Here is a 20277-nt window from a genome sequence, read left to right on the forward strand (position 1 = left end):
CCAGCAACTAGTAGAAGCAGGCTAACCGCACATACACAGCCCAGCGGGGGTACTGACAGCAAGCTGATCATGTGACCCAGCAACTAGTAGAAGCAGGCTAACCGCGCATACACAGCCCAGCGGGGGTACTGACAGCAAGCTGATCATGTGACCCAGCAACTAGTAGAAGCAGGCTAACCGCACATACACAGCCCAGCGGGGGTACTGACAGCAAGCTGATCATGTGACACAGCAACTAGTAGAAGCAGGCTAACCGCGCATACACAGCCCAGCGGCGGTACTGACAGCAAGTTGATCATGTGACCCAGCAACTAGTAGAAGCGGGCTAACCGCACACATACAGCCCAGCCCGGATACTGACAGCAAGCTGATCATGTGACCCAGCAACTAGTAGAAGCAGGCTAACCGCGCATACACAGCCCAGCGGGGGTACTGACAGCAAGCTGATCATGTGACCCAGCAACTAGTAGAAGCGGGCTAACCGCACACATACAGCCCAGCCGGGATACTGACAGCAAGCTGATCATGTGACCCAGCAACTAGTAGCAGGAGTGGGCTAACCGTGCACACACAGACCAGCCGGGGTACTGACAGCAAGCTGATCATGTGACGCAGCAACTAAGGATCGGGCTAACCGTGCACGCACAGCCCAGCGGGGTACTGACAGCAAGCTGATCATGTGACCCACCAACTTGCGTCTTCTCTGGAAACATGAGTTCTGCCCATAGGGGCTCTGTGCTTCTAAGCACTGATGCAGGGCCCAGTATGTAAGCAAAGTATATACTGAGTTATTCTTAAATGTATATACTGACTTTCCTAGAATACCATAGTCCTTATTTCGGTTCTAAGGGTTAAAAGTCTTAATTTAAAGGTGTGTGTAAAACATTTACTATAGCTATTAACCCCTTCTACCCCCCACCCAGTTGTTACCAAAATAAGACACTTGGGGGGGGGGGGGGGGAAACCAAAACCTAAATGGTTACCATAGGGTTTTTGTTTGTCATAAGAGTATATTACTGTTATATTTTGATTTTTTTTTTTTTGCAAATAAGGGCTTGTAATTATTGATCTGGTACTGTGAGAAAACAATAAATCAAAACCGAAGAAATACACCTTATTTCCAATAAATATACTGTATTGTCGTCATACATTGCACTAGGAACATAATTTAAATGTTGATTGCCAGGACAAATGGGCAAATAAAATGTGTGTATTTTTATGTATACTAGTACTGTTTATTTTAGGGGAAGCTTTGAAAATTACTGAAAACAAGTATCGGCCACAAAAACTCTCGGTAACATCCCCCCCCCCCAAGATATAGATCATTTAGGTGTGATAAGTACACCTAATACAGTTATTGGTGAATGATTGGGAGGAACTCTGACAGGTGAAAATTGCTTAAAGTGAAAACAACCTGAGGGCTGAAGTGGTGAAACCACGCTTTATATCTGAGATTTCATCTACACTAGCTGTTAAAGTGTGATCGAGGAATGTTGGTAGATCGCTAGATGCTGACTGAATCTTTTTCTTGTTTTTAGCGCTGAAGAAGGATGAGAACACCATTGATGAGGTAAGGTGCTACTTCTCATTACTTTATGTATGCTGAAACATGTTTATATCGTATGTGTTGGGAACCTATACCACTGTGGCCCAGTGCACACCAAAAACCTCTAGCAGATCGCAAAACGCTAGAGGTTTTTGAAGCAGAGCGTTTTTGTGTAGCAGATTACAAATATTGTTACAGTAAAAGCTGTAAATGAACAGCTTCTGTAACAAAAACGCCTGCAAAAACCGCTCTGATCTAGCGTTTTTCAGAGCTGTTTTCCACTTTCCTATACTTTATACCTTAACATTGAGGCAGAAACGCCTCAGAAATCTAAAAAATGCTGCAACCCCTGAGTTTGTGGTTTGTAGAAAAAACGAACCGCTCTGGTGTGCACCAGCCCATTCACTTTCATTAACCAAGTGTTTTTCCCCCTGCAAGCGATTTAAAAAACGCTCCAGAACCTCTCCGATCGTGGCAAATGTGCTATCGCTGCAATTTTTACACAATTTTTACAGATATTTTAATGAAAGCGAATGGGAACGATTTTTAAAAAGCGCTAGTCAATCACATTCGCTTAGAAAAGCTCTTCTAGTGTGACTGAACCCTAAAGGTTTGGGCTCTTGTACATATTTGTAGCACCTGTTTTGAATACAAGTTGTGTATGTTGCCTCTAGGGGGCTCCGCCCACCTCTGCTGGTAGTCTCTCATACTCCCCTGTTGTCTAAATTAAAAAAAAAATAAAAAAAATGCATGGACTCTTTTATGGTCGCTGCTCCTGGGCTGTGCTTGTTTTTGGAATTGGCTGTATGTTGGGGACCTTTACGGAGCGTTGGCCTCATCGTGGTGGTGGGGGGAATCCAGTGCTGATCACTTGGCATGCAGTCTTTCCTGGAGGCTAGCAACCTCCATTAATGTAAAAGAATCAAGATAAAAGGTTTAAAAGCAGGGAGGCTGGTGGTGGACTTACCTCCCCCATGTAGTCAAAAGATAATGTCGTTTTTGACAGCAAATTAATTTGTTCAAATAAAAAAAATTGCAACGCGTTTCGTGGGCATATCCCACTTCATCAGGCTATAAAACGGAGTACAACAACTGTAGGACAGAAGAAACATTGAAAACTAAGTACCCTAATATATTATATCATTTTTTTCAATTTTTCATGTGCATAGTTAAAGCGTGTAAATACGTTTTACATGCTGTGAACAATTTTTTTGCGTAAATTTGCATATACAGATACATATTGTACGCACATCTATACCATCTTCCACATATATCTCCAAGGTATACAAATGCATGCACGTGTGCCCGTATAAACACCTTAGTGCATTGGGGATACATAATACTGGCGCCTCTGTAACAGTGTCTACATTCTAAAGTCCACGCCTGGTGGAGAGGATTTGGCCACTTTCTTCTAATCTACAGAGAGCGACTTCTTAATCCTGAGTGGGGACAGGTCTGATTCTCCGCACCTGCCTAGGTAGTGGTTATCTGGACGGTAACCCAGATTTGTCAGTATATTTCTTACAATCACACTTCCACTCCATTTGTCCAGTACATACTACACTATACGGGGCTCTCGGTGTCTCCCATCCTTATCATCCATTAATGTTAATTTGATGCATCTGTTTTGAATGCAAGTTGTGTACCCTGCCTATAATTAGGCTCTGCACTCCTATGCTGGTAGCCATTCACATGCAGCCTGCTTTGGGAGGTGCTGCTACCTCTCCCTGCGGTCTATAAATTGTCATTCCTGTGAAATGCCTGTGCTGACATCCCCTCATTACGTTTCTTAGAATCCCTCCTTCCGTAATCCGATTGCTTTTCCCTTGAAGTGGAGTTCTCCTTTAAGCAGATTCCGGGGTCAGAGATGTCACCGCTTAGTTTACTAACAGAGCAGATGCTATGACATCACAGAGCTGGCAGCGTGTGCCTTGTGTAACCTCACCCCTTCATATCCTGTAACTGATCTGCCAGGAGACCAGGTGACAATCCCTCCTCCATGACACACATCCCCAGGACTGGCGCTCCTATTCGTGGGCTGTGACGCTGCAAGTCACGGACTCTACCATCAATGACCGCTCAGCGGGGGCTGGGAATACTCTCTCAACATCAAATGACTAAAATACTTTTTTACTGGCTTCAACGACCTACAAATTCCAGCAAATATTCAAATCCTTACTGATCTAGGCAGCCAAACTAATTTTAGCCTATCACAGCTGCCAGATAATTAACTGGCTGCCAGCCAACTGATGGACTTTTGCCGGCTTTGATTTGGCTTAAAGAGAAACTCGGACCAAGGATTGAACTTTATCCCAATCAGTAGCTGATTTTCCCCCCCCCCCCCCCTCTTACATGAGAAATCTATTCCTTTTCACAAACAGACCATCAGGGGGCGCTGTATGGCTGATATTGTGGTGAAGCCCCTCCCACAAGAAACTCTGAGTATGTACTCCTGGCAGTTTCCTGTCTGGGAACCTTGCTGCATTGTGGGAAATAGCGGTTTACATCGGTTTCCAACTGTCAAAAAAGCATGCAGCAGCCACATCACCTGCCAGCAGTACAAATGTCACCATGTAATGTCAGACTGTAAATCAGGGAGAGGAAAGATTTTACAATGGGCAAGCACTGACTAAATCATTTATACATAATTATTGTAAAAATGAAGCACTTTTTTATTACATTATTTTCACTGGAGTTCCTCTTTAAATTTATTTCCCTTCCTAAGGCGGTGGAAATTATTTGGGCATTGAATTTACAGTATAATTTACAGTATATGTTTAGAACTAAACTCCAAAGCTGGTTTTACTTACCTGGGGCTTTTACCGGCCCCCTGAAGTCGCGCTGTACTCGTGCCGGTACTCAACGATCCTCCGTTCCCCGCGGTTCAGTTGTGATTTCGCCATCTGAGCCTGTCGCCAGCCACTGCGCCGGATGTTCCTGGTGACGGGAAGCTAACAGGGCCGAGCAGGCGCAGTGGCTGGCGACAGGCTCAGTTGGCGAAACTGAGCTGTGGTGGGGGACCGGAGGATTGAGTACCGGCGTGGGCGCAGGGAGACAGGCTTATTATAGGATGGCTAACTTAGACTTTAGATTTCAAGCTGCAATTGGTCGCATGTATCAATAGGCCATGCTGCAAGATGTTGGACCGCCATAGTTGTGTGTGCGGCGGTTGTGCAGAGCAATATCGGGACAAGCGAAGAATGCATTGAAACTCCCAAATCTCCCGTGCACTATACCTTACCTGTCCGTATCTGCCGCTGGCTCCGGTCTCCGTCCGCTAATGGCATACAGTATGTGCCCCACATGGTTGCCAGAGTAACATGGGCATGTATGTGGATTGCGGACAAAGCCTGGAGCCAGCAAAGTATACTGCACTGGGCACCAGGGGGCACATTTCACTTTAGGGGGGGGGGGGGGGATAGCGTGGGAGTTGGCGAATGCGGCGTCACAAGACCGATTCCCGAGAGAATTCCTGCTGAAATCGATTGGGAATTGGCCTGCGGTGTATGGGCACGTCGTCGAGGGCGTACTGCGTGATATCAGCCCAACAGTTGCGTGAGTTGATCCGCCGGTTGGATCGGGCTTACTGCCAGTTATCAGTTGATTGTCTAGTCCTTTGCCGCCCGTACACACCCCTGATTGTCATCCAATAGGCCAAAATCAGATGACAATCGTGTGGTTTGGTTGTGTGTGTGTGTACGGGCCTTAGCACTCTACTGCTTTTACTGGCCGTAAAAGACCGCGGTCTACCGACCTTCAAACCATTAGTGTGAACTTGGCCTGTGTAACGTGATGGTCTTGACTAAAGTAAATTTTTTAACATGATAGCACTTTTCCTAACTAGGTAATGCAGTCTGGCCGTGGGGTAGCACATGCCTTCCTCTCAGCACATATGGAAACCATAGAGAGGAAACTGTGACCTCATCGCCTTCTGCCTCCCATCAAGCTGCAGTTTTTGGTACTTTGTAGCTTCTGCAGGTCCTCAGCCAGACAGGGGCAGCCTTGTTCCAGTCTATGACCAGCCCCACATTCCTGTCAATGTCACGGAGGGGAGACACCAGCTGATGGCCCTGTGTGTTGTGATGACTAATCTATTCCAGCAGGTAAAACCAACAAACTGAGTGCTTCACCTATTTAGAAAGAAACAAACAAGGAATGCTGAGGCAGAGGAGAGACATTATGAAGGTCGGGACCTGAGAGGAAACGCTACATTCCACTCTGTGGAGCATAATTATGTTGTCAGTGAGGACTTCGCCTGCAGCTCTCCTGCAGAGTATGTTGGATAACTGCCAGATAATGGTAGGTACAAGCTAGAAAAAACCCACAACTTGGGTGGTGATTTTTCCCTTGTAGCCAGATCACGTGCGGACAATGTAGTGTGGTCTGGCTGTAGTCCGGGGCAGATGCGCTTCCCTATAGGCTATATAGGGAACACATCTGCCTGTCTGGGATTATCGCGGACTGCACAGAAGTGCGGGCTACTTACCACAACAGATCCCGCGGATCCGTTAGTGCTGCAAGTGGGAACGGCTCCTATGTCCGTGTAGTGATGAGCAGAGAATGGACAAAAACTCTCTCCTGCTGTATAGAAATGTAAGTTTACTTAGGCCTTGTTCCCATCTGTCCGCTTCTGTCCACTTTTCAGCAACATGTATCAATCAGTAACATTGATGTGCTGATAGATATATATGCGGACAGAAGCGCATAGATGGAAACAAGGCCTTAGGGCTACCTGCTTCCTTTTGTTGTTTCAAGTTTGCATTTTGTTTTAATCGGAGTTCAGGATTTAGTGTGTAGTTTGAATCTGTTTTGAACATGAGGTGTGCATTTAGCCTCTAGGGGGCTCTGCACATCTCTGTTGGTGGTCATTTCAGATCAGATGTTGCCTGATCAGGAGCGCTGTAAATTTTTCCCTGTTCTCTAAAAAGAAAAAAAAAGTCAGTTCTCTGCTCTAGTGGGAACACAGCCTGAAATGCCACTTCTACTATCTACTACCTCCAATGGAAGTCTGATTGTATAAAAGGTTAGGTTGTTGTAGGCGCACAATGCATATAGGGTTATAGTGTCTATTGACAACCAATAAAAAAACAACAAAAAAAGAGGGAGGTAATTGCTTACCTCTACAGAAGACAAGGACACCAACTAACCAACTAGACTAGTTGTCTTGTCTTAAGGCAGCCATACACTGGTCGATTGCCACTAGATCGACCAGCAGATAGATCCCTCTGTGATCTAATCTGATCAAAGAGGGATCTATTGGCTGCCTACTCTGCAAACAGATTTTGAATCGATTTCACTATGAAATAGATTCACAATCTGTGGAGCTGCCACTGCCCCCAGCATACATTACCTGATCCGGCCGGCACGAGCCCCCCAGTCTACGCTGTCTCTACTCCGCGCTGGGCTCCGGCTTCACCTTACTTCCTGTCGGGGGAGGGTTAAACAGTAAAGGGCGCTCTACTGTTTAAACCTCCCTCGACAGGAAGTAAGTGTCAGGGACACGCGCCGGCGGAACAGGTAATGTATTGCCGCTAGCGTCGGTCGTCAGACATTCTAACACCGCTATCGATGCACTCTCGATCGAGCGAAATTTCCCCACATGGACAGATCGACGGGATCGGATGGAAATCGGTCTATCGGTCAGCGTTTGCGCATCGATTTCACAGCTGGTTCGATCACAGTGATCGAATCTGCTGTCTATCGGTGGGAAATCGAGTAAGTGTATGGGCACCTTTTAGTTTCAAATAAATTATTATCCGATTGAACTGGTGTCAATAGAACCAATGACCCTATATGCACTGGGCGCCTCCGACCTACCCTTTTATGTGATCAGTTTGGTCAGGTGATAGATATGCAAGTCTCTGATTCGCTAGTCATGGTCTTGTGGTAAAGCAGGATGTGATCACAGCAAATCAGAACTTTACAAATCTATCAGCTGATCAAGCAAATCACATGCTTCTCCATGAGGTCTCCTAGACATGACCATCACTATTCAGGGGTGATGGCCTTTTCTAACTAGTAGATCCTACATGGAAACAGTGGTTGGTTTTGTTGTCGTGTTGCAGGACTCTAATTTTATAATAGGCTGTTGGAATTCGGCTCTGTCACATTACAGCTGTACTGTTCCACATCTGTTACTGGTGGATGTGAACTCTTGTACAAGACACAAACCTAGAGAAATGCACCCTGTATGTATTTAGAGAGTTTAGCCTGTCTAATTCGCCCTCATCTGTGACTAATCACAACTGTAATTTGATCCCTCACCAGAGCCTCCACAAAGCAGCTAATTTGTAAACACAGGGTGTTAACCCTATGCCTGCTTCCATGAAAGCAGGAAGTAGACGCATTGCAGATTTATTGCAGGATTTGTATCAATTGTAACAAAGAAATATTTTTCTTTAAATGTTATGCGGCTGCCTATCTTTTAGACCAGAGGGGAAGTTCTGAGTCCAGGTCTGCTTTGAACGCATGTCAGTCTGTTGCAGGAAGTGGACAACTTGCCATCCTCAGTTCACTCTGCTGATGGACTTTCTTCAGGATGATTGGCAGCTCTGTCTCCTCAGAGACCTGATTGTGCTGCTGAGCTGTGAGCCTCTGTCATATGGGGTCTGTGTGGTGAGCGATCCCCTCATCTCCTGACCACAGCGCCCCTCCCTAACCTTCTCCTGTCACTGAGGGAGAGGAAAATCTCTCACTGACCTTTTACTTTCTGCTTTTTCTATTGACCTTATCAACTCTCCGATAGTCTCTGTACATTGAGCTTCTGTGTCAAACGCGCGGATACATCTACTCTGAGAATATCAATGTGATGAGTGTATTCTTTACACTGGACCAGTGCTAGGAGGAGATGTCTGAAAACACTTTTCTTAATACTTAGAAATCCCTAAAGACAAATTATTTCCCATCTTGCAGTAGCAAATCTCCTAATTAGAGTTTATTTGTGCCCTTCAAAACCCGAAATACTTCCCACACCATTTCAGGTATATAATTTCAAATTTCAAATACATAAATATAAAATGATTTCTCACAGAGTAAAATGCAGTATTAGTTACTTTTTTCCTATGTTGCGGTCACTTACATTGGATAGTAAAAAAGCTGACAGATCTGACAGATTTTTGACTTGCCAACTCCTCATGGAGGATTTTGAGCTATTTCTTCAATTGGACCTGAACTCTTGCACCGGACAGAAGGACTGCATAGAGAAATGCACCCTGTATGTATGTATTTATTTATTTTTTTTTTTTTATTTATTAAAAGCTTTATTAAGCATATCAATAAATCGACAGTGCAGTGAAATACAGCAAACTAGTTCAGAAACATCAACTATACATCAAACAAGTCTGTATAAGGGAGCATAGAGCAGTTAGCTGGACCGCTCAACCTAGGAAATGGGGTATCCAGTACCTCCTACTGAGATCCTAGGGATCAGTCACTGTCCGTATTTAGTAATACACCATGTGGCTCCCGTCAACCTATACTATAAAAACAAAACATATAAAAACCATAAAGAACAGAAACAAAAAGAAAAAACAATGGATATGTCCATTATCAGACAGCGAGAGCCCATTATACTCAAAAATAGAGAAAAAAAAAAAAAAAAAAAAAAGGGGATCGAGTAATATACACACAAGTCAACGTCCAGGGAGAGCTATAGATGTCTATGCGTTCTCCAAGGGTCCCAGATGGTATTAAACCGTGTCACATTCTCTATACTATAGTAAAATACTTTGTCCATCAGCATCATTAGGTCTAGACGATGGGTAACAAGAGTAAGATCTAAGTCAGTGGATTTCCATTTGAAGGCTATCGACCATTGTGCGGCCAGCAGCATGTATTTGTAGAGTGATCTAAAGGTTCGAGGGACGTCATCGTTGGGAACGTACAAGAGAGCCTGGGGGGCAGTCAGGGAGATCGGGAAGCCGAAGACGTCTTGAACCATAGATTTCCATGACGTCCAGAAGCGTTGGGCTGTAGGACAGTCCCAAAAAATATGTAGAAGGGTTCCTTCTTCAGTACAACCTCGAAAACAGAGTGGGGAGGCCGAGGGATAGATTTTGTGAATTTTAGTTGGTGTGTAGTACCACCGACACATTAGCGTATGTATTTATTTTATTTATTTATTGTATTTATAAAGCACTAACATATTACGCAGCGCTGAGTTAGAGTTTAGCCTATCTAAAATTTGATCTTTTCACCTGTTGTCAGCTCAGGAATCTCCTCTACCATGGCAGAGCTACTAATATGTAAACACAGGATGTTAACCCTATGTCTGCTTCCATGAAAGCAGGAAATAGACACACTGCAGATGTATTGCAGGATTAGTATAATCTGTAACAAAGAAATGCTTTTATTTAAAGGTTATTAGGCTTTTGCTTATATTTTAGAGCAGAGGTACTTTTGAGTTCACGACCACTTTAACCTCCCTGGCAGTAAGCCCAGGCTATGCTCCCGCCAGGAGCTCTATGCAGAGTATAGCGCACAGCGGGCGTTTTCACTCACCTTCCAGGGGATCCAGAGGTCGGTAGCCTTTCTCCTTCCTGTCCTCCGAGGCTCTGAATCACTCTGGTGAGATTGCTGTCAGTGATCTCCCTACAGAGTTACAGCACCACCTGGAGGACGGAGGGAAAATTGCAGTGCTGTAGCATAGGGAGGTGGGTGAGTGCTGGGGCTGCTGCTGGCTTTCTGTCAGCATGATTTTTTAATAATTTTAGGGTCTGAAATGTGCAGAATAGACCCTAAAATCGGGAAATAATCATACGGCCAGGAAGGCTAAAGCACTTGCTGCTGCAATGTAGTTAGCTGGGAGTTAACTTCCTGGTTTGCTGGGAGCACAGAAGGGGTTAAACTCCTGTGTTGACATATTGGCTCTCAACTCGACAGTCGGCAGACAGTTTAAAAGCACTAGTAAGCTTACTATTGATAGCATAAAGAAGACTTCCGATCCACAAGGATTATATAATCCCCTTGTTTCTGCCCGGCATTTTCCTCTTTTGTAATCCTTCCCTTGGTTGAAGCCCGGCATCTATGACCCAAAAGAAATATTTTATCGAGCTAACCAGACTTGCTAAACCGACCGACTAATAGTGGCGATGTGCCGTTTTTATGTCCCGGAGATAAAACTTGCACCAGCGAAAAGTCTGAGCAGCGTCTGGAGAATTATTACCCACGACAAGATGAGAATTTTCATCTGTTTAAAGGCTGAGGCTGCTTACAATCAAGCGAAGCATCTGGCTGGCATTCGCCCATGCCGCATAGCGGCCGTCGCCGGGGTGTCACTGACATATGGGAAATCCATAATGGGCTCCTCTTAGTAAAATGACATTTTGTCTCCTTGTTATGTTATTTATTTTGCAGAATGCATAAAAATGATAATTCGGCCGTTCTGTCTGCTGGCCGCTCCAGGCCTGGGCCTCAGAGACCAGGCCCCAGAGACTTGGCTGTAAAAAGACATTCTGGCAGAGAAATGATTTATCATCAGCGCATCTCACCTTCCGCATGGACCTTTCAAAACTGAGACCGCCCGCCAGCAAACTTTAGTATGCAGAGTCTGGCGCTGGCACAGGAGGGGCATTTGTATTGATGGGGGCATATTTTAAAAGTATATGGACAGTTTTGCAAAGTTTTTGACCATTTGCTCCCCCACCCTCTCATGACTGTAGTATTTTGTGAAAGTTCTGCAGGTCGGCTTAAAGTGGATCTGAACTCTTGCACAGGCCCTCCAGCTGTTTTGGAACTACAAGTCCCACAATGCATTTGCCTTTATGAGTCATGACTGTGACTGTCCGACTCCTGCAATGGATTGTGGGACTTGTAGTTCCTTAACAGCTGGAGGGCCAAGTTTGCCCATGCCTGGGCTATAACATAGAAATGTTTTTTCTTTAAAGGTCATTATGCTGTTGCTTATCTTATAGAGCAGAAAGGAAGTTCTGAGTTCGGGCCCGCTTTAAAGGGAACACGAAGAGAGCAGATTGGGGAGGCTGCCATATTTATTTCATTTTTTAAACAATGCAAATTGCCTGGCTGCCGTGTTGATCCTCTGCCTCTAATACTTTTAGCCATAGACCCTGAACTCAGAACTTCCTCTCTGCTCTATAAGATACACAACAGCATAATGACCTTTAAAGAAAAACATTTCTTTGTTGAAGCTGATACAAATCCTGCAATAAATCTGCAGTGTGTCTACTTCCTGCTTTCATGGAGGCAGACATATTGTTAAAAACGTGTGCTTTCAAATTTGGCCTCTCTGCCGTGGCAGCCAGTTGACACAGCTGAGGGATCAAATTACAATTTGTAATTAGTCACAAATGAGGGGGAATTAGACAGGCTAAATTCTCTAAATACAAACTGGGTGCATTTCTCTGTTTTCCTTCTGTCCTGTGCAAGAGCTCAGGTTCACTTTAAACTACCTGCTGTATACTGTTTATCAGATTGACTGCTGGCAATAGGAAGTCCTTGTAAACCACAGGAAGTCCTGACCAAAGGGGGGTGCAACAGGAAGTCTTCAGTGCAGGTGACAGGTTGGGGATGATTTAGGAGATCTGTCATTGGGGTCACACCTCTTCCAGTTCCATATTGCGATGAGGTTTCTCATTCCCTAGACAGGTGCCCTTCAGAGGGGATTTCATGCTTCCTGATTAGAATCTACACATTTATAAATGTCACAGCGCTCTTCCATCTCCTCTCTCATCTGCTACAATAACCTGTCAGGAAAACTTCACTAAGTGATATTTATGCCGCCCTCACTAATGAAGAATTATTACATTCCTGACCTTTCCTGCATCCAGCAGGCGGAACCTGCAAGAAGCCAATTCTCATTTCATGCTCTAAAAAGTGTGACTCCACGTTTCCCCCACAATTCCTCAGTGCTCACACTAGAAGCAGAAAATAGCCTCCCCCCTCCCTTTTCCTTCCAGTGAATGCAATGCTCAAGAAGGTGTATATGGAGGCTGCCATATTTATTTATTTATTTTTTTTACACTGCAACCATACGTAAACCATATAAAACAATTAGATACTTCTATGTATCTTTTGAATTTTTGCAGATAACTGACTCATAACTGAGCCATACAACTTGAACATAGAACATAAAGTTTAGAACACAAATTGAGCAAGTCAATTCAAATGAGTGAGTGACCTCATGAGAAGCTGACCAGAGGGAGTCTAGGAACACTTTTTAACCCTAGAGCTCTGGTCCTAAGAAGTGGCACAACTATCAGAGGGGAGTACAGGGAGGAGGAGAATGAGAGTGAGAAAGCTTACGCAGGATCTGATCTTTGGTGTGGAAAATTTTGATATCTTAATGGCTAATTCTGTTTTAGCATCTGTTATAATTTATGTGAACTTTGGGGTCAAAGCATTCCAGTCGTATTGCCATTCGTATAAATGGATATTCTGATTATTACGACTCCTAAGGAGTCTCTCCATTTGTAGATTAATTTGTAATATATGAATTAGTTGTGAGATATACGGTCTCTCCTCTTGTTGCCAGTTAGAAATAATTAATGATCGGGCAATACAGCCTATGTGTGTTTATTATTAATCTATATTGAGTTGGGAATTGATCTAGGCCAATGGAGAAGAGAGCTAATTTGAGAGAAAGATCAAATGTATGTCCTACTATTTTTATTATTAGCTGTTTAACCTCCACCCAAAAGGGTTTTATTGTGTCACATTCCCATAAAAGATGAAGTAGGGTGCCAGTTTGTGAGCATTTTCTCCAACATTCTTTTGAAGTGTTGGGAGAGAATCTGGAGAGTTTGAGAGGGGTAAAGTACCATTTAGATAAGATTTTCTGGATTAGTTCTACATGGTTGGCACATTTGGAGTATTTTTTGATGTCTCGAAGAGCTTTTTCTATCTCTGTTTCAGAGAAAGAGGTATTTAAATCATCTTCCCATACCCTTATATATTTACTTAACAGAGGGCCTTCTATTTCTGACAGAAGGTTATACCAAAAGGAGATGCCCCCTTTTCTTTGTTTTGGTTTGAATAGGAAGTTCCATATAGAGGAGGGTATTTGTGGCATACATATAGGGTTTTTCTTAATTAGATGAGATAGTTGTTGGCACCCATAACTATCTGTATCAAGGAGTTTGTACTTCCATTTCAAAAATTCAAAAGTATGTAATCGATTTCCTTCAAATACCTCATTTAACCATACAATATTGGAAGAACACCAGCTAGCACTATGCCAGTGCGGTATAGCTTGTCTTAAGGCGTTAATGGGAATATGCAATGCGGTTAGATCTGTGTTTGTGAGGTTAGATTTGGTGATATGGTTCCAGGCCATGTGAGTGGCGGAAGCTATGGGATGATTAGGAGAGTGTATAGGAAGCTTCAAAAAATTGAGATACAAAATATTACTAGGTGGATACCCAATAAGATCTCTTTCTAGTTGGGCCCATAGTTTACAAGGAGAGTTATCCATCCAATATTGTGACATATCTAACAGAGAAGCTCTATGATAATTTTGCGGGTTTGGTAACCCAAATCCTCCTAATTTGCTTGGGGTGAAAAGTGTCTTGAGGGAAATTCTATGTTTTTTCTTTTTATATTCATTACCTTTTTAAAGCGGTCCTAAAGGGGAAAAAAAACTTTTATATAATGAATTGTATGTGTAGTGAAGATAATGAATAGAACTTTAGTAGCAAAGAAGAGTCTCTCCTATTTTTATTTTCAGTTACTGTATATAGTTTATTTATTTATTTTTAATAATACTGCATCAGACTGTCACAGTTGCAGATTTAAAACACTGTCTTTGAGGCCTCGTTCACACCTAAAATCGCTAACCACTAGCGATTTGCGTTAGCGTTTTCCGTGGGTGATTTTTTTTCCACGATTTAACACGGAAAAATCACTGTACAAATGTGTTTTTTGGAGCGATCGCAATTAGCGTTTCTATATATGCTAATAGCGATCGCTACAAAATCGGCGGAAAAATGCTGCGTGTAACACATTTGCGATTAGTGATGATCGCGGTACGCCCGCGATTATCGCTAATTGCTCTAGTGTGAACACTGCCATAGACTAAGGCCCAGTTCACATTAGCGGTCGCCGTCCGGAATCGCCGTGCCGGAGCCGGACCGCATGCAGAACGGATGGAACGGACGCACGGCATAGCAATAAAAGCCTATGCGTCCGTTCACATGCGTCGGTTTCGACCGGATCCGGACTCCGGCATAAGACCCAACATGCGCTATTTTTTGGTCCGGCTCCTCCGGCAGCCGTATCCGGAGCGGAGCCGGACTGCACCATCCGGCCAATACAAACCAATGAGAACCGGAGAGCGCACAACACACTGGCTTAAAATCCGGATGTTCTACCCCACTTCCTATGCGTATTGTAGCGGCGATTTTGGATGGGGACACATGGGCAAGCATTTTGGAGTGGAGCAGCAGTGACTTTAAACGTGCTGGAGAAGTTGGCAGTATGTTGGAGGTGGAGGTGAGTGCTAAACAGCGGAGGACCTGATTCCACAGGTCCACCTTCTGCTGACCTCCCAGACCCCAACATTTTTATTCGGTTTCTACTATCTTTTGCCAAACGGATCCGGATCGCATCCTGATGAACACCTGATGCAACCTGACCGGATCCGGATCAGAACCGTACGGTTCCGATCCGGATCCGGTCCGGATCCGGTCAGGTCATCCGGTCCGTTTGGCAGGGAACCGCAAGTGTGAACCGGCCCTAAAATAGCACTAGCATTTAAAAAATTATCGATTAGCGGGAATTGCGCAATTCCCGCTTAGGTGTGAATGAGCCCTTAAGCTATAACAAAGCAGAAATGATGACCCTTTGAACTTTCCAGCAGTTTGTCCTTATCGCAAACTGTCTCTGTTTTTGACCAAGATGGGTTAAGCCCCATCTACACCATACAATTTTTTTTTCGATTCAATCCGACCTGTCCGATCGGGATTCGATTCAATGTGCCATTGCAAAACAATGGCAAATTGAATTCAATCAAATCCTGATCGGACATGTTGGATTGAATCGGACAAAAAATTGTATGGTGTAGATGGGGCTTTGAGGCCCATACACACTCAACAGCGGTCTTTTATGCAGCACAATTGTCAAACAACTTTTGTTGTGAAACAAGTTAAAACAAAAGCTGATTGAACAATAACAAAATTTTTTAGATGTTTCAACTTATTTCACAACAAAAGATCTTTGACTATTGTGCTGCATAAAAGACCGCGGTTGAGCGTGTGTATGGGGCTTATAGCTCAGAGTAGCTCTTTTGCATAGATTAGTGAATTTTTTTTTAACTCTTCCTGTACTAGAAAACAATATGAGACTCTCTTCTTTGCTGTTAATGTTCTATTTCTTAGCTGTACCACACATACGGCAAGGGAGGAAAGAAAAAATATACATGCCCCCTTCAGGCTGATCGCTCCCTCGCTGTTCTCCTCCACCACCTGGATCCTCTGCGATTTGCCCTGAAAGTTCTCTGGTTCAGGACATTCTGCATGCGCATGCTGGAGAGCGCCTGCGCTGACTGGGGGGGGGACTTTCTGGTGCCAATTGTGGTTACAGACAATATTTAGGGGTGACATACAGCAAAATGACAATACAGGAATACAAGAAAACCAGATCACACAGTATGAGTACAAGGTAATGCTTAGTCAGTCACTGGAGGGGAGCATGGAGATTAACCTCCTTAGCGGTAACCCCGTGCTGGACACGGGGTAAGCCGCCGGAGGGTGCCGCTCAGGCCCTGCTGGGCCGATTTTCATAATTTTTTTTTTTTTGCTGGACGCAGCTAGCACTTTGCTAGCTGCGCCAGCACCCCGATCGCCACCGCCGCGCGCCCGATCTCGCTATCCGGTGCGGCGCGCGCCCCCCAGACCCCTGCGCTGCCTGGCCAATCAGTGCCAGGCAGCGCCAAGGGGTGGATCGGGTCTCCCAATGACGTCCTGACGTCGGTGACTTCATCCCGCCCCGTCGCCATGGTTTAAAAAATAAATAAATAAAAAAAAACTGCTGCGCTGCCCCCTGGCGGGATTTTTCATACCGCCAAGGGGGTTAAGCAAGTTAGGTTCACTCAGGGCTTGTCTCCAATATTGCGGTGCGGAATCGCCTGGATTCCACCGCTGACGAAATTGCATGCGGCTGCGATTCCGCATGCGTTTTTTGCCGTAAATTCGCATAGGTGAGTGTGTATATGCCTGTGTGAATTTACATTGGTACCTATGCGAATTCGCGCCAAAAAATGCATGGGGAAAACTCATGCGATTTCCCTATTAAATACATTGTGTACGATTCGCCTGCATTCCACACGCAGGCAAATTCTGAGGGCTCTGCCGTGCAGAAGAATCCTGCACAGAAAAACGCACAGCAAAACTGACAAGTGGAAACAGGCCCATCCACTTGTACTGGCTGTGCGAATCCGCATGCGGATAACTCATGCGGATTCGCGATAGGGGAAACGGGCCCTCAGATGCATAGCATGGGTTTACAGTAATGGAGGTGCATGATCAGATAGGACACAAAAGGAGGAGGACCCTGCCCAAAGGCAGCTGTGGGCTTAGAGCACTTGGGAGGGGTAGTAGGCCAGAGTGAAATGGTGAGTTTTGAGGGCTTTCTTGAAGGTGTTGAAGGAGGGGGCTGCCCTAATGGGTGGAGGTAGGGAGTTCCATAGTGTTGGAGAAGCTCTTGAGAAGTCCTGGAGGTGTGCATGGGACTGTGTGATGCGGGGGGCAGTTAGGCGAAGTTCATTGGAAGACCGGAGTGAGCGGCTTGGTGTGTACCTCTGAGTAAGATCGGAAATGTAGGTTGGGCAGGTTTTGTGGACAGATTTGTAGGTCAGACACAGTATCTTGAATCTGATTCTGGACTGGATAGGAAGCCGGTGGAGGGATTCAAGGAGGGGATCCACCGTGGTGGAGCGATGGGAGCAGTGGATAATTCTGGCTGTCGCATTCATGATGGACTGCAGCGGGGCTATTCGGGTCATAGGGAGACCAGACAGCAGGGCGTTGCAGTAGTCAAGGCGGGAAATTATGAGTGCATGGATGAGGAGTTTGGTGGTGGCAGAGGTCAGGAAAGGGCGGATCTTACAGATGTTATGATGGTGGAAGTTGCAGGACTTTGTGTGAGGTTTTGGATGTGGGGAGTGAAGGAGAGTGCGGAGTCCAGGGTGACACCCAGACAGCGGGCTTGAGAGGTAGGGCGAATGGTAGTGTGGTTAACAGTGACATGCACATCTGGGAGTTTCATGGATGGCCGGGGTGGGAAATCATGTAATGTATGTATTGTAGTCTAGGGCCAATTTAGGGGAAGCCAATTTAACTTATCTGTACCCGGAGGAAACCCTCACGCAGACGGGGAGAACATACAAACTCTGTGCAGCCCTGGCTGGGGTTTTATTAGATAAATACATATATTGACATAGCAACAGACAAGTAAACAGGGTACAGTTTGGTGACTTAGAAGTCTCTGGCGACATTGAAATTTTAGTTGCGGTTTTAAAGCTAGGTTCACTTGCGGTTTTAAAGGCGGAAGACCATGGCAGTTTACTATCCTATAAAACCACACGCTGTGTAAACATATGGGCCTGTAATCAGACACAGTGTTAGGGGGTGGCTGTGTGGAGGGTGGTTACTCTGCTGCCTGTAGTACCTGAACTGAGCTTTAGATCCCACCATTATTAGGGGGCAGGATGGCGAGGTGGATACTGGCACTTTCGCCTTGCAATATTGGGGTACCCTGGTTTACATTTTCCAAGGATGCTCTCTGAATTGTTATGTGAACTCTGAATGGAGTTCGTACGTTCTCCTCAGGTTTTTGTGGATGCTCCAGTCTAGGGTTGTGGTTACCTAGTAGCTATGTACTCGTAGCTACTTGGAATCTAATTTTAATTGGCCATTGCTGCCTGTGGGAGACGGGGGCTAACTTACCCACGCCGCCACTGTTAGACGATATCCTCCACGTCATTCCCATGCTTTCTCCTTCCGGGTTGAAGGACACATAGGAGTGATGTGGAATGTGAGTGGAGTGCATTGGCTATAGAGGGGTAAGTTAACATACCACCCCCCCACCCACCGGCAGCACTGGCTACTTTTAAATTTAGATTTGGAGTAGCAACTCCAGTAAAGGCAACTCTGCTCCAGCCACCGTTTGCTCTTTTCACTTCAAAAGCATACTGGCAGGTTAGTTGCAGAAGCAGTACAATGAATATTTTACCCATATGCGATCATTAGATCAGATTTTTACGATTGGATTGTACAGAAAACCATGCAGTTTGTGGAGAACATCGATGTGCAACGATTCTATGGTCGTTTGGAGTATAGAATTTTGTTGATTGAAATGTTGGATTTTACAACGGTATTTGAAGAGAAAGTGTCATAATCAACCTGTTCATGGGAATAATCGATTGTACCAATAATGGGCACCTTTAACCACTTTAGCGGTATGGACGAGCTCAGCTCGTCCATTACCGCCAGAGGGTGCCGCTCAGGCCCTGCTGGGCCGATTTGGATGAAATAAAGAGCAGCACACGCAGCCGGCACTTTGCCAGCCGCGTGTGCTGCCTGATCGCCGCGATCAGCGGCGAAAGAGGGTCCCCCCAGCCGCCTGAGCCCTGCGCAGCCGGAACAAATAGTTCCGGCCAGCGCTAAGGGCTGGATCGGAGGCTCCATGACGTCACTCCGCTCGTCACCATGGCGACAGGAGAAGCCAAACACGGAAGGCTGCTCATTGCGGCCTTCCGTGTTACTTTTGGCCGCCGGAGGCGATCAGAAGAACGCCTCCGGAGCGCCATCTAGTGGGCTTTCATGCAGCCAACTTTCAGTTGGCTGCATGAAATAGTTTTTTTTTTTATTTAAAAAAAACCCTCATGCAGCCGCCCTGGCGATCTTAATAGAACGCCAGGGTGGTTAAGGGACATTTAAGGGGCCATACACTCAGCCGATTTTCTGGCCGATCGATCCCGATCGATCGCAAATCGGTTGGCCAATCGGCCGATCGATGGCCGATTTCCATCGAACTGGCAGGGTGGAAAATCTAGGTCGATCTGATGAGATTGCTTATCAGTTTGCATTGGCCTTAATGGAAATCTGATGGCAAAAAAATGCCATCAGATCGAATTCCAATAGATTTCAAACTGAAATCTATTGGAATTCTATCCTGGTAAAAAATGTTCTAAAAACGCATCAGATAGATAAGAAATGCATCTGATGATCTATCTGCTGCCAATCTGACGAGTGTATGGGTACCTTTAATGACTATGATGGGGATTAGATTGTGAGCTCCTGTTAGGGACAATTTCTGGAGCAACTATTGGCTCTGTGGAGTCCTGCTCTGTGTATTAGATTTCATATTTGTAAGGTGCCGACATGGTCATGTCACTGACTGTCCTCACAGGAGCTCGCAGTCTAACCCCCACCATAGTCGCCATCTTATGTTCCTATTGTAGTCTAAGGCATTTTTTAAAATTGATTTAGGGATCCTAAAGGGGCCCATACACTGGTCGATTTCAGCGATCGATTCTATAGAATCGATTGATCGATCAGAAACCGATTCTATCAAATTCTCCATTTGCGGACGATTTTGATTGATTTTGATCAATTTGATTTTACAGAATCTAGGTCGATCTGCTGCTGGTAGCAGATCGATGGCACATAGAGTTGCATTGGATCTAATGGTTTAATGATGCATTTAGATCGATTTCCAATAGATTTTATTCTGAAATCTATTGTAAATCTGTTCCTAGTGTGTGGCACACATCAGATTCC

General features: G+C 45.0%; 1 protein-coding gene and 1 long non-coding RNA gene across 3 annotated transcripts in view; one reads left to right on the plus strand and one right to left on the minus strand.

Moving 5' to 3' along the window:
* LOC137518115 (uncharacterized) overlaps positions 1 to 20277 on the minus strand; it is a 215036-nt gene that overhangs the window by 138826 nt on the left and 55933 nt on the right. The gene's annotated exons all lie outside the window — the stretch shown is intronic.
* The window catches only part of CDK14 (cyclin dependent kinase 14), a 579759-nt gene that overhangs the window by 52315 nt on the left and 507167 nt on the right, over positions 1 to 20277 (plus strand). For both annotated transcript variants that reach the window (XM_068235460.1, XM_068235463.1), the window contains exon 2: positions 1539 to 1570. In XM_068235460.1, coding sequence (XP_068091561.1) covers positions 1539 to 1570 — 32 coding nt within the window. The remainder of the gene's footprint in view (positions 1 to 1538; positions 1571 to 20277) is intronic.

This window comes from Hyperolius riggenbachi, chromosome 5, assembly GCF_040937935.1.
Source record: "Hyperolius riggenbachi isolate aHypRig1 chromosome 5, aHypRig1.pri, whole genome shotgun sequence".
Taxonomy (NCBI): Eukaryota; Metazoa; Chordata; class Amphibia; order Anura; family Hyperoliidae; genus Hyperolius; species Hyperolius riggenbachi.